This window comes from Epinephelus lanceolatus, chromosome 3 (assembly GCF_041903045.1).
Source record: "Epinephelus lanceolatus isolate andai-2023 chromosome 3, ASM4190304v1, whole genome shotgun sequence".
Lineage (NCBI taxonomy): Eukaryota > Metazoa > Chordata > Actinopteri > Perciformes > Serranidae > Epinephelus > Epinephelus lanceolatus.
In genome coordinates, this window is record NC_135736.1 from 8,390,057 (window position 1) to 8,402,859 (window position 12,803).

Here is a 12,803-nt window from a genome sequence, read left to right on the forward strand (position 1 = left end):
AATCAGCATCTTGATATTCAACACCTGCGGATGGATTATAAGTAATAAGTATTCAAGGATTTTGTGTGAGCTTTAACTGAAACAAAATTTATGTGTTCATATATATATATATATATATATACAGTACAGGCCAAAAGTTTGGACACACCTTCTCATTCAATGCGTTTTCTTTATTTTCATGACTATTTACATTGTAGGTTCTCACAGAAGGCATCAAAACTATGAATGAACACATGTGGAGTTATGTACTTAACAAAAAAAGGTGAAATAACTGAAAACATGTTTTATATTCTAGTTTCTTAAAAATAGCCACCCTTTGCTCTGATTACTGCTTTGCACACTCTTGGCATTCTCTCGATGAGCTTCAAGAGGTAGTCACCTGAAATGGTTTTCCAACAGTCTTGAAGGAGTTCCCAGAGGTGTTTAGCACTTGTTGGCCCCTTTGCCTTCACTCTGCGGTCCAGCTCACCCCAAACCATCTCGATTGGGTTCAGGTCCGGTGACTGTGGAGGCCAGGTCATCTGCCGCAGCACTCCATCACTCTCCTTCTTGGTCAAATAGCCCTTACACAGCCTGGAGGTGTGTTTGGGGTCATTGTCCTGTTGAAAAATAAATGATCGTCCAACTAAACGCAAACCGGATGGGATGGCATGTCGCTGCAGGATGCTGTGGTAGCCATGCTGGTTCAGTGTGCCTTCAATTTTGAATAAATCCCCAACAGTGTCACCAGCAAAACACCCCCACACCATCACACCTCCTCCTCCTCCATGCTTCACAGTGGGAACCAGGCATGTGGAATCCATCCGTTCACCTTTTCTGCGTCTCACAAAGACACGGCGGTTGGAACCGAAGATCTCAAATTTGGACTCATCAGACCAAAGCACAGATTTCCACTGGTCTAATGTCCATTCCTTGTGTTTCTTGGCCCAAACAAATCTCTTCTGCTTGTTGCCTCTCCTTAGCAGTGGTTTCCTAGCAGCTATTTGACCATGAAGGCCTGATTCACGCAGTCTCCTCTTAACAGTTGTTCTAGAGATGGGTCTGCTGCTAGAACTCTGTGTGGCATTCATCTGGTCTCTGATCTGAGCTGCTGTTAACTTGCGATTTCTGAGGCTGGTGACTCGGATGAACTTATCCTCAGAAGCAGAGGTGACTCTTGGTCTTCCTTTCCTGGGTCGGTCCTCATGTGTGCCAGTTTCGTTGTAGCGCTTGATGGTTTTTGCGACTCCACTTGGGGACACATTTAAAGTTTTTGCAATTTTCCGGACTGACTGACCTTCATTTCTTAAAGTAATGATGGCCACTCGTTTTTCTTTAGTTAGCTGATTGGTTCTTGCCATAATATGAATTTTAACACTTGTCCAATAGGGCTGTCGGCTGTGTATTAACCTGACTTCTGCACAACACAACTGATGGTCCCAACCCCATTGATAAAGCAAGAAATTCCACTAATTAACCCTGATAAGGCACACCTGTGAAGTGGAAACCATTTCAGGTGACTACCTCTTGAAGCTCATGGAGAGAATGCCAAGAGTGTGCAAAGCAGTAATCAGAGCAAAGGGTGGCTATTTTGAAGAAACTAGAATATAAAACATATTTTCAGTTATTTCACCTTTTTTTGTTAAGTACATAACTCCACATGTGTTCATTCATAGTTTTGATGCCTTCAGTGAGAATCTACAATGTAAATAGTCATGAAAATAAAGAAAACGCATTGAATGAGAAGGTGTGTCCAAACTTTTGGCCTGTACTGTATATATACTAGTCCATACCCATTGAGTACAGCATACCATACCATGACGTAGAATACCAAAAATTAGAAACAAAACAACATTCGGTCACAGGGGGAGCCACAGCAATCGGTCGCATTTTAGCCATTTTTAAGCATTTTTATGTTGTTATAGCGCCACCCAGTTGCCAATTAGAGTTAAATTTCTCCAGTCACCTTGAGGCGTCCTGTTCTACATATCTACCAAGTATAGTAAAAATCGATATAGCGGTTAGGCCTACATAAGAAATTAGTTCTCTAGCACCCCCATTTTGTTTGATGGGGTCAATAATGGAGAGGTCCCTTCAGATTATGTGTGGTCATATGCCTACAAAGTTGTGTGATGATCGGTGAAACCCTTGAGATGTTATACACCTTTATGTGATGAGCCACGCCCTCCACAATATGCATTGCCTTATAGAAGCTCAGTTTTGTTTTGTTTTTTAAAATATTTTTTGAGGCAGTTTTAGCCTTTATTTGATAGGACAGACAAGCATGAAGGGAGGAGAGAGAGAGGGAGTGACATGCAGCAAAGGGCCACAGGCTGGAGTCGAACCTGGGCCGCTGCGGCAACAGCCTTATACATGGGGTGCCTGCTCTACCACTAAGCCACCAACGCCCCATAGAAGCTCAATTTTAGTAAGTTTTCCAACTTTTGCCAAGAGGGAACTTTAGATATTGGTCCCTAGATTATGTTCACCAAGTTTCACACAGATCAGTCAAACTTCCTAGGAAGACATCGATGTTTGTGTTTTTCAAAAAATTCAAAATGGCGGAAAATCTATATAACTGGAAGTTATGGGTTCTTGAAGCAAATTTGTTCCTCATGAGTAGAGGCATCTCTGTGCCAAGTTTCATGTCTCTACAACATACGGGCATGAGATATGCCCATTCAAAATTTCAATCGGTTGCTATAGCGCCCCCTTTGGCCAATTGATGTAATATTGCTTCATTTGCATCCTCCCATGACCCTCTACCACTGTGCCAAATTTCACATGGATTGACCAAGTCAGTGAGGAGAAAAACGTGGAACAGACGCACACACAGACAGAGGTTTCGTCATTATATAGTAAGAAGATATATAGAGATATATATATATATATATATATATATTAGTTTATATACATTTTACAGGAAAAGTGTGAGGCAGTTTTAAGAGCTTTTATATATTTAAAAAATACACATACATACATTGTTTATAATAAATTAGATTTGTACCATAACACAAACTGCTGGGACAGTGAGTAAAACCATATTTAATAACAAGCTATCAAAGGTTTATTTTTTACTGGACCAATGAGCGAAGCACAAGTTAGTCAAAAGGTACAGTACATCCGCTGTTCACACTCTGGAGGTAGACTTTAAGGTCTGAGTATTGTGTTAAAAAGTGAGGGCTCTTTGAAAAGTAAGAAAGGTAAACATTCACCCTTTTTCTTCAAGTCTCACATTCAAGGATTCACAACTAATGTAAACCAAATTTCTTACAATCTAAACTAGTAAAACACTAAATGTCCTTACATTGCACGCTTTCCCATGATGATTGGCCCTTTGACCATATATAATGTTGTCTCATAAGTATTTAAGGTCAATCTGCTGCTGCTCTCATTGTAACCGACTCTGGAAAGCAGCATCATCTGGTTGCCTGAAACGCAATGTTAAGTAATGTAATGCCTATAGCTGGATGTCTGGCTGTTAGCTCATCAATAATGGAGAATCCATGCATGTTCAAGGCGAAGCCTAGATTGTCTTACCGCTCCACTGCTCCATCACACATGCAAGCACACCTGACATTAACTAACCGAGAGGCTTTGATGAATCCTGTGCTTGTGTGCCTGTGTGGTTAAACGGATGATTGGTGCGCAGTGACCTCGTCCTCTTTAAGTCAAAGCAAAAAAATAACAATCAACCTACACAACCGCACGCACATACACACAATACTGACACACATATAAAACAGTTTTGATTTATCTGGTGCTGCTTTAAAGTAAAAAATGAGGTGAGTAATGCTGAGGTCCAGCCGTGAAGGAGGATGAATGTTATCATGATGGTAAAAAGACGAGGGAGGAGGCTGTCAGGATGCCTTGGCGATGATGAGGATGCTCATGAGGAACACCATGACAAAGAAGATCCACATGAAAAACCTATCCATCACCTTGGCGACCTTCTTCCACTCTGCTGCCTTGACACAAGTAGCTCTCTGCTCGCGGAAACAGTTGGCTATGTACTGGATGTTCTTTACCACCTGAAGAAGAGACAGATAAACGAACCAAAGCAAGCACTTAAAGAAACTTTAGAAGAAGAGGAGTAATCAGATAAGTGGGTAAAGTGAGTAAACAGAGATGCTGTGGTGATGCACCTGTTTATGTTGGAGGCAGGGGCAGCAGCAGGGGCAGGCTGGGACCTGAAGCTTCTCCACAGGAAAGAGGAGCTGTTCCTTCAGCCCTCCGTTCAGGTGCGAGAGGTTTTCTGGATGAGGACAGGTCTGGTAGTCCAGTTCATCCCTCCTGATGTGGTGGTAGCGCTTTGCAGGCTCTCGCTTCCCCTCGCCCCTCTCCAGTCTGGAAGCATGGTTGTTATGGTTGTTGTAATGGTGACGGCTATTGTTGGCATTGCCATTGGCCTGGTTTTTGTGATGCTTGTTGGGATGGTGTACGCCATGGCCGTTGCTGTACTTGTATGGGTCGTTGTCATGATGGTAGTCATTGAAATAGTCATCGTGGTAGCTGCTGTTACCGTTCAAGGGTTCCTCAGGGTAGAGCGGCGTCCTCTCACTCTCCGGCGTAGTGCAGTTCTCCCCCACCTCGTAGACGAAGAAAATCTTGGACATGTAGTCTATGATGAGCACTTTGGCCCAGTGAGGGACCGGCTTGGCCTCAGGCCCACAGAAATGAATGTTCATGATAAAGATGGTGAGAGAGGTGGAGGCTGTGATCATAGTCATGGTGGCTATGTAGTACTTCCCTGGAGGAAAGGATAAAGGACAGGATGGATTACAAAGGGGAGAGACAACACATACAAAGCAGCCCTAATTTGTGAACTACAAGGTTGAACATTCACATACAACTTCCTCACTTCGTCAGTACTGAACTGGAAAGACATGCCATGGAAATCTGTTGTCCCAGATACATCTTTAAACATAGACATATCAACCTATATATCAACCGATTTAGTCTCCAAGTAAAAGAGCTGAGTTTGTGTGAAGCTCATTTCTGCCAAGAAAAGAAAATGCATGAAAAGTAAAATGATAAAATTAAATTTAGAATAATCACAGTAAGTCATAATTATAAGATACTGAGTCAAATTTCTAAGACGCTGAAGGACTTCACGCAAAGATGGCAAACTGTTGCTTTTGCCATGAGTACATTCACACAGATGGCAACAATTATGTGCCGAAAAAACTAGAGCAGGGCAGATTTGTCTGAGCTTTTGCACTGCGAAAAAGTCATCAACTAATCACGTTGTGCCACTACCTATGGGGGTTATAAAACCACAACACGGAGGATCTGTAGTCCCAACTAAGATTGCAAACTTGCAAACAGCAACAGCAACCAGACCTATTTCCTTCGTTCTTACCTCTAGCAATAATAATTCCAGAAGCTGTTGCAAATTTGCATTGCTGCCGGTGAGTTTATTTGCATTGGAACCTTTTTTTAATTATGTTTTTGGACGTTTTTGCCTTTGCTGATATAACAGCCAGGAAAGAGCAAGAGGGGATATGACACGCAGCAAAGGGCAACAGGTCAGAAACAAGCCCAGGCTACTGCAAAGGAGTCAGTCGATATGGGGTGCACACTCTACCAGGTGACCTAAAGTTTGCACCAAAACCTTTTTTAAGTGTTGCAACCGTTGCAAATTTGAAATGTTGCCAGTGTGTTTCCCTCTACCTAAACCTTACCCAACCCTTAGCCTTAACCCTAACCACCGAGGGGGGCAAATGCATTAATGGTGGAAAAAAACATTTTGATGTAACACTGGTATGAATAATCTGAATGCAAAATATTGGCAGGTGTCATGTTTTAGCCACAAACCTGGTTTGTAAAGGCCTTAAGTCAGAATTAAGAGGTCCCGAATCAAAACTGTGAAATACTAAGTCTACATCTGGCCTTAGCATTTCATAATGTTGCTGTACTATAAATACTTTTATTTCTATGACCCAAAGTTTTTCATTCATTTTATTCTTTTGCTCTACCCTGTGGAGTGGGTTTCAGTAGTTTAGATATTTTCATAATGAGGCAAAATTGAATGCAAAGGGAATGATTCAGACCTATATAGGGCATGCTTTCTGCAGGAGGCATGCTCTCAGCTACCAACAACTGGAACACGGTAAGCGCCAGCAGCACTGTGACGCCAAGGGAAACCTTCTCCCCCGAGTCAGCCGGCAGGTAGAAGCCCAGCGGGGCCAGGAATGAGATGAGGAAGCAGGGCAGGAGCAAGTTGAAGATGTAAAAAGAGGAGCGGCGCTTCAGTAGCAGGGTGTAGGTGATTTCAGTGTAAGGGTCGGAGCAGCAGCCGTACATCCTGACGTTTCTTACTGCTGGCATGCCGTGACACTCCCACTCCACATTCTCCACAAAGTCAGACAGGTCACCGCTGTCCATCCCCAAACTGATGTCCACCTGGGTAGAGGACACATATCAGCAATGCAAACATGCTGTCATGTGGACACAGCAACTAACAGCTCGAATTCCCCTTACAGAGCGTTTAAAAACAAGAAGTTATTCACTCTTAATTTATCTGATCTGGTCAGGAACTGGAGCCAGTTACAGACTACAGTGGGCAAGACGCTGGTACATGATCCGTATTGATTACCAGTGCTAACATACGGTACACACTATACTTACTGTATAAACTATTTAGATTTTCTGTTCCACTAAAGGAGCAACATGGAAACCAACATATAAATACATCAGAAGAAAATGCAAATCACCCAGAAAACACTCTGTCATCCTATTTGACTTTTTACTAAAATGGAGATTCACTGAACTGAAAATGTGAGGGGGGTAGTTCGTCATTTGGGTGAACAAACCTTTAACTGCTTCCTTGTCGTGCTATCATCCTCCTTGAAACTGAGAGTAACATCACATTTTAAGTCAACATGGTGAACTTGTTAACATGCAGTTGCTTCTTTATACATCCAGCAGTTAGACAGCAACAATAGAATGCTGTAGGAATGAGTCCTCAAACACAGAAATGAGTTAGCGTTTTTGCACTTCCAGTTCCCCCGTCTTTAAGTCAGTGGGTTTTTTGAATGGGTTTTTGGTTAGATGCCTGAAATAAAGTCTGTGGTTAACACAAGCTGAAGAGACGTTTTGTTCTACAACATAAGATACATCAGTAAATACCCCAATGATGAATGTCGAAGCTTTTACACGTCTGCCACATGTGGCTGCCAACAAATGGCTAAATGAGACTACAACACATCATTTCACCAAACACGGCTTTACAAGGCTTTTTGTTGACGCTGAAGCCATGTAACTGCAGTGTAGTTAGTTACTAGCCTAATGCTTTGGACTTCTGGCGATTGCGTTTATCAGAAAAGGGGTGTTGATTTGTAAAAATGATCTTAAACATGTAAGAATGATTCTTTGTTTGCCCCAGAGCTTATATTCTGCAATAGTCCAAAATCCAACGGAAAAACCTCATAGGCTTTTGATGAGAAAAGCAGTGTGATGCTGACTTCTGTGTCGGTCTACAAAAACATCATCCCTGGAGCTCTCTCTTCACAAGCTATCCAGCAGAATAATAGGTAATTAAAAGAGCTACACCTTTTTAGATCTGTTTTGGTCTCCACCAACTCCAGCTCTTAAGCTGCTCAATGCTGCACTTTACAGTCCCTCCAGGATTTTGTGGACTGTTTTTAAGATTGCTGCGGCCTGAAATGCCTGATTTCACAGCACTTTTTCTGAAAAATTGCAATGCATGTTGCAATGGTTATAGGTGGTTTTTGGAATGCGAGAGCAAGTGAAAAGAGCAAAATAGTTGCTATTAAAGTGTATTTGGTGTTTTCCAGAGTATCTGAATGTATTTGTAATGATTTGAGGGGGATTAGGGGCTGTTGCTGCCATTTGAAGCAATGCTGAAGGACTTTGTGAGCCATTTTCCTCCTGTTTTCTCTGCACGGTTAGCACGAGCTAACAGCAGCAGCAGCTAACATCCAACACCGAGCTGTGTTGGGTGGAGAATGGACCCTTGTGAGTGATAGCCGCTTTGAAAATATGCCTGTGTTCAAAGAGGAACTCTCATTAAATTAAAAAATGGTGCCATTTGCTATATATACCCTTGAAAACAGCAAACCCATCTCCGTCATGTTTATTTAGCATCTATGATGAAATTGTATACTTTATAACTATAAATCAACTACTTTATAAATCAACTATTCTATAAGCATGAATCAACTATTAACATTGTTAAATTGAATTAATAATTGTTAATAATTTCTTGTTTTCTCTGGAATTTTAGTTATATACAGATGGGTAATATGGGTAATATGTGTGCTAATGTAATCCAATGCCAAGTCTCTGATGATCTGATGAGACGATATGTGCACGATAGCGCAGGGCCGGCTTAAGGCATAGGCGATATAGGCGGTCGCCTAGGGCGCCACACTGTCTGGTGGGCGCTGGGAAAAAAAATGAAAATAAAATTTAAAAAAATAATAATAAAAATTCGCCAGTGGGCGCCCATCCTATTTTTTTTCTGGAGGTAACAAATGAACAAATACATAAAAAAGATAGAAAGAGAGAAAGCAAGCAAGCAAGAAATAAAGAAATACACTTTGCACCCCTGTTCCTCAAAATTTTTCATCTGCCCCGTCCCTGCACCTGTACTGTGCGCGCTGAAAGTGGGGTCTGTGTCAAAATCTGGTCAAGATAGGCAGATATACGTTTTACCTGCGTTTCATAATAATGAAAAGGTCCAAGTCTTCAGGTGCAGGAGGAGGAGGAAAAGAAAGTCCGATATAGAGGTATGTTGTCTGTCTTATGTTATCTTTAAAATGCCGTTCTGTGTGTAACGTCGTTAGATGTTTCATTTGTTGCAGCTAGCTAGCTAAGTAGCAATAAAGCTAATGCTACATAATAATGCTATGATAGCTGTTGGACTCAGATAATACAGATTGAAGGATATGAGACTGAATGGCAAGCCAATAGCTCGCTATCTGGATAACTGCTCCTTCTTGTGCTGAAATTTCGCTGACAAATATCAGTGATAATGGCTAACACGAACTTATCCACAAAAACAGATTTCTGCACTGGCTTGCACCAGAGATGTGAGCGCCACTTGGCATCGTAGCACATTGTAGTAAGCTCGATTGATATTGAAATATATCAATGAATTAGGTCTACACTGGATTACTGGGTTGCAAATTGGCTAATAGCCTATTAGCAATTACGCTAAATAAAAAATGCTGTTTTACTACTATTAGTGAGTTCTGTGACATTTTAAGATTTACACCTACCCCAGCAGCACTTTTTGTCTTGAAACCATTGTGGTCCCTGATGTTTGTGTCCCCAATACCAGTGGGGTAATGTGGTTCAGGGGGCACCAAATCTCAATCTCGCCTAGGGCACCAAAATGGCTAGGGCCGGCCCTGCGATAGTGTGCACTAGAGCCTGTCATAATAGCCTGCAGCAGGGCCCATCGTAATTACCTTACGCCACTGGTTCCAGGCACATAGACTGCGTGCAGTTTTACAATAAAATGAGATTTACCGGTTTTTGATGGTGAAATTTGCTGTAAAATTGCAGTGATTGGACAAAATTGCAAGGTTGTGCAGAATTCAGGGGGAGTGACTGACTACTTTCACCAGCTGGTCTCTTACTGTGTCTGTCAGCTGTTCAATGCTGAGCAGGTAGAGTGGATTTTTAGAGGTTTTTCTTTTACTGAAAACAGCTGCCTGCTTTGCCCAAAAAGGCCACAAGAGTGGTGAGATTGAACCAAAACAGTAAAGTTATGGGCTGCACAACTAAACAACAAGCTGAAACTCATTATAAGTTCCATAAAACTGAGGGGAGCTGCAGATTCAGGTGATAATTCTCTGTAGGTTCATTGCTATGAGCGAGCAATGTCACACTGTCACATTGTTTTCACTTTGTCATTTGATAGATTGCTGTTGTAAAAATGAACAGTGTAAACAGGGTTTGCATTTTTAATATGGATGATCAGGATGATCTCAGACAAGTAGAAGGTGTGATCCCTGTCTCATTCACCCTGTCATCAGCATGCTTAAACACACCTGGTTGCCATTGTAGGTCCAGGAACCGAAGGTGAGGTTGCACTGTTGCCAGTCAAAGGGGAAGTAGGAGACGTCCACCACACATGTGCTCTTTGTGATCGCTGGAGAGTCCCAGATGATCTCTCCGTTATAACGCAGTTTTACATTAGTGCTGGATGCTTCTGCAGGCTCCTCATCTGCTCTATACACACACAGAGAGGAAAGGACACATCAGTCAGATACACACACCGCTGCATTACAAGTGTACTGTGAACCCTCTTACTAACTTGTTGTAGAGGACAATGTCTGGCTTCCAAACTAGGTCACTGGGGATGTTGATCATCTCCAGGTTATCATAGTCCTCCTTGTCCCACTTCAGGAGGTTGTCATGCCAGACTTGCCTGATCCACAGGTACGTAGTCAGCACCTGGTTTCTCTCATCCTAAACACGCATACACACATATAAACACATTTAGAGAAAGACAAGATAGGTTTTTCTGAAAAACTAATGCTAACAGACTGGATGCTCTTAGAGTTAGAGACACATGGATGTAAAAAAAAACCAAACCTGAATTCAGCGTTAAAGGCGGGGCACCCTTTAATTCCTGTGAAAGTTGCTCAGTGGCTCATGAAGCCAAAATAGTTTAGCTGCATGTATAAAATTACCCAGATGCTTGCAATCATTGGGCCCATAGAGAAGGCGCACCAGAGACTTCTGCTAGCCAAAATGGCTACTTCCAGTTTAGCCCTTTACTAGCCTGAATGTGGATAAAACACTTAATTCTTGTGGCTCTTCTAGACTTTCTCAATGTTAGCGGAAGAAACCATCAAATTCTGATTATAAAACGAAACATTCCACAGGAGTTGTGACATTTACAAATGTCTCTTTCGCATTGTAAGTCTATTGGAAATGTCTTTTGGGCCCTACGACATCTTGTGACCGACTCAGAAGTTGTAATTCCACAGTTTGGCCACTGTGTCAAATTGGCTTCAAAGCCCAGCGCATTTCCTGGGGGCCTGCAGAGACAACCAGAGTGCAGATACTGAAGACCTGAAAACGTTGACCAATCAGAGCAGAGTGGGCTTTTTCGGGAAGGGGGCTTAAGGAGACAGGTGTAAAAACAGATAGGCAGAGGGTGATTACAGGTGTTCTAGCACAGACAGTATGAGGAAAACGTGCGTTTATGATACCAGTTGAGTGTGGGACCCAGTGTTTGTTTGGTTATATTTTGTTTGGTTTTGTTTTTTGTTTAGTTTAGTTTGTCATCTGAGCTGGACAAAAACTTTAGGCCTCTGCTTTGTTCATTTAATTAATTAAATTGTAAGTCCACTACTGTATTACAGTGCAGTATTTAAATCCTGATGTACTCATCTAAGAATTGGTTACACTGTACACACAGTAGCTCTCTAACGTGTAACTTGATTTATATACCTTATCAACATGGTTCTGTCACTATGTACCCTTTGATATGTGCTTGAAGAAAATTAGATGAAATAATTCCTAATTCTTCTTTTTACTGCAGCCTTTTTGCTCTTCACTTGGTGAAGGATAAAAAATTATAGAGATGAACTGTATTCAAAGAGTTATACTTGACATACTGTATGTTTAAGTTTAATTATATTTTATGTATTTCATAGTAACTAAGTTGATCAGCTATGAAGTTCGGGCATTGAGTTTATTTGTAGTGTAAATATTGATAAATGCATGTTGTCGGACATTTTGTTGTTAGGTTGTGAGTTCTTTGTTTTGTCAATGTGGTCAGTGTTTATGATGTAGATTGTATATATTCAAAAATCTAAATAAAGTCTTATTTAAATAAAGGGTACACTGCCCTGCATTTTACTGCATGTATCGTATAAGCATGTGACAAAAAAACTTTGAATTTTTTTTTTATCTTGAATCAGTGACAGTTTGAAGTGAGTCATGAATCACAACAACAACAGATTATTATGTCTGTCTTCCTGTGATATAATTTATCATCTTAAACTCTACAGCTCTACAACTCATGTTGTGAGACCAAGAAGTCATCAAATTCACAGAAGTTTCAAAAGAGACCAAATGCATCTAGTTTATTTATACATACATGGTGTCTTCGATTTGGATTTTTGAGTTAGTGTAGGCATTCTGTAGCGTCAATAAAGTGCTGGAGCAAGAAGGTAAAGAACATAAATGAACAGTGTGTGTGAAATGTTGGGATTTAGGATTCTTTTGAGGTTGATTGGTTGTATACGTGGCTGGGGGTGTACAGGCTTTATATCTCTAAATCCATGTTTGGCAATAATACGTAATAGAGTTTCCTCTCTACTCACCATATCTTTAATCTGTGACAGGGTGATCTGCAGGGAGACATTGAGGGCTTTGTCTGTGTCGTCCACTGGTCTCAGAGCATTGGAGTAGTCCTCCATCAAGTCAGACAGAAGTTTGTGGGCATAATGACCCTGAGCCCCGTGGGACACTGAGGGGGCAAGAGGACAGCAGAGGGTTACAATAGACAAAAGACTGCAGAAACAAGAGCAGAATACAAGGCAGAGTTAGCTTTACCATATCAGTCAGATATAAACATCAGAACTGACCTTGCACCACAAGACTGATCCAAACCATCAGTGCTGCCTTCCTCATTTTCAACCAGTCACAAGCCAAGGGATCAATTATTCAGCAAAGCAGCCGCTGTGACAGCCCGGGTCCGAATCCAGAGCGTCACTCTATTCTGATCTCCATTCTCACCTGCTGACGCTCAGCGAGACCACAGAAAATTCTCGAGATCTTACATCCTGTCAGAAGCTCTGAATGCTTCGCTAGCTGTTAGTTGCAGGTCGCCTCTC

General features: G+C 41.6%; 1 protein-coding gene across 1 annotated transcript; it reads right to left on the reverse strand.

The window, feature by feature from the left end:
* Nucleotides 1–3,023: 3,023 nt before the first annotated feature.
* On the reverse strand, nucleotides 3,024–12,803 carry chrna9a (cholinergic receptor, nicotinic, alpha 9a). The gene is made up of 7 exons (XM_033623630.2): nucleotides 12,555–12,803; nucleotides 12,291–12,436; nucleotides 10,268–10,422; nucleotides 10,002–10,182; nucleotides 6,033–6,384; nucleotides 4,125–4,729; nucleotides 3,024–4,010 (listed from the first exon to the last, which is right to left on the reverse strand). Exons 1-7 carry the CDS (start codon nucleotides 12,598–12,600, stop codon nucleotides 3,840–3,842), a joined length of 1,656 nt encoding a protein of 551 aa, XP_033479521.1. The 5' UTR covers nucleotides 12,601–12,803; the 3' UTR covers nucleotides 3,024–3,839.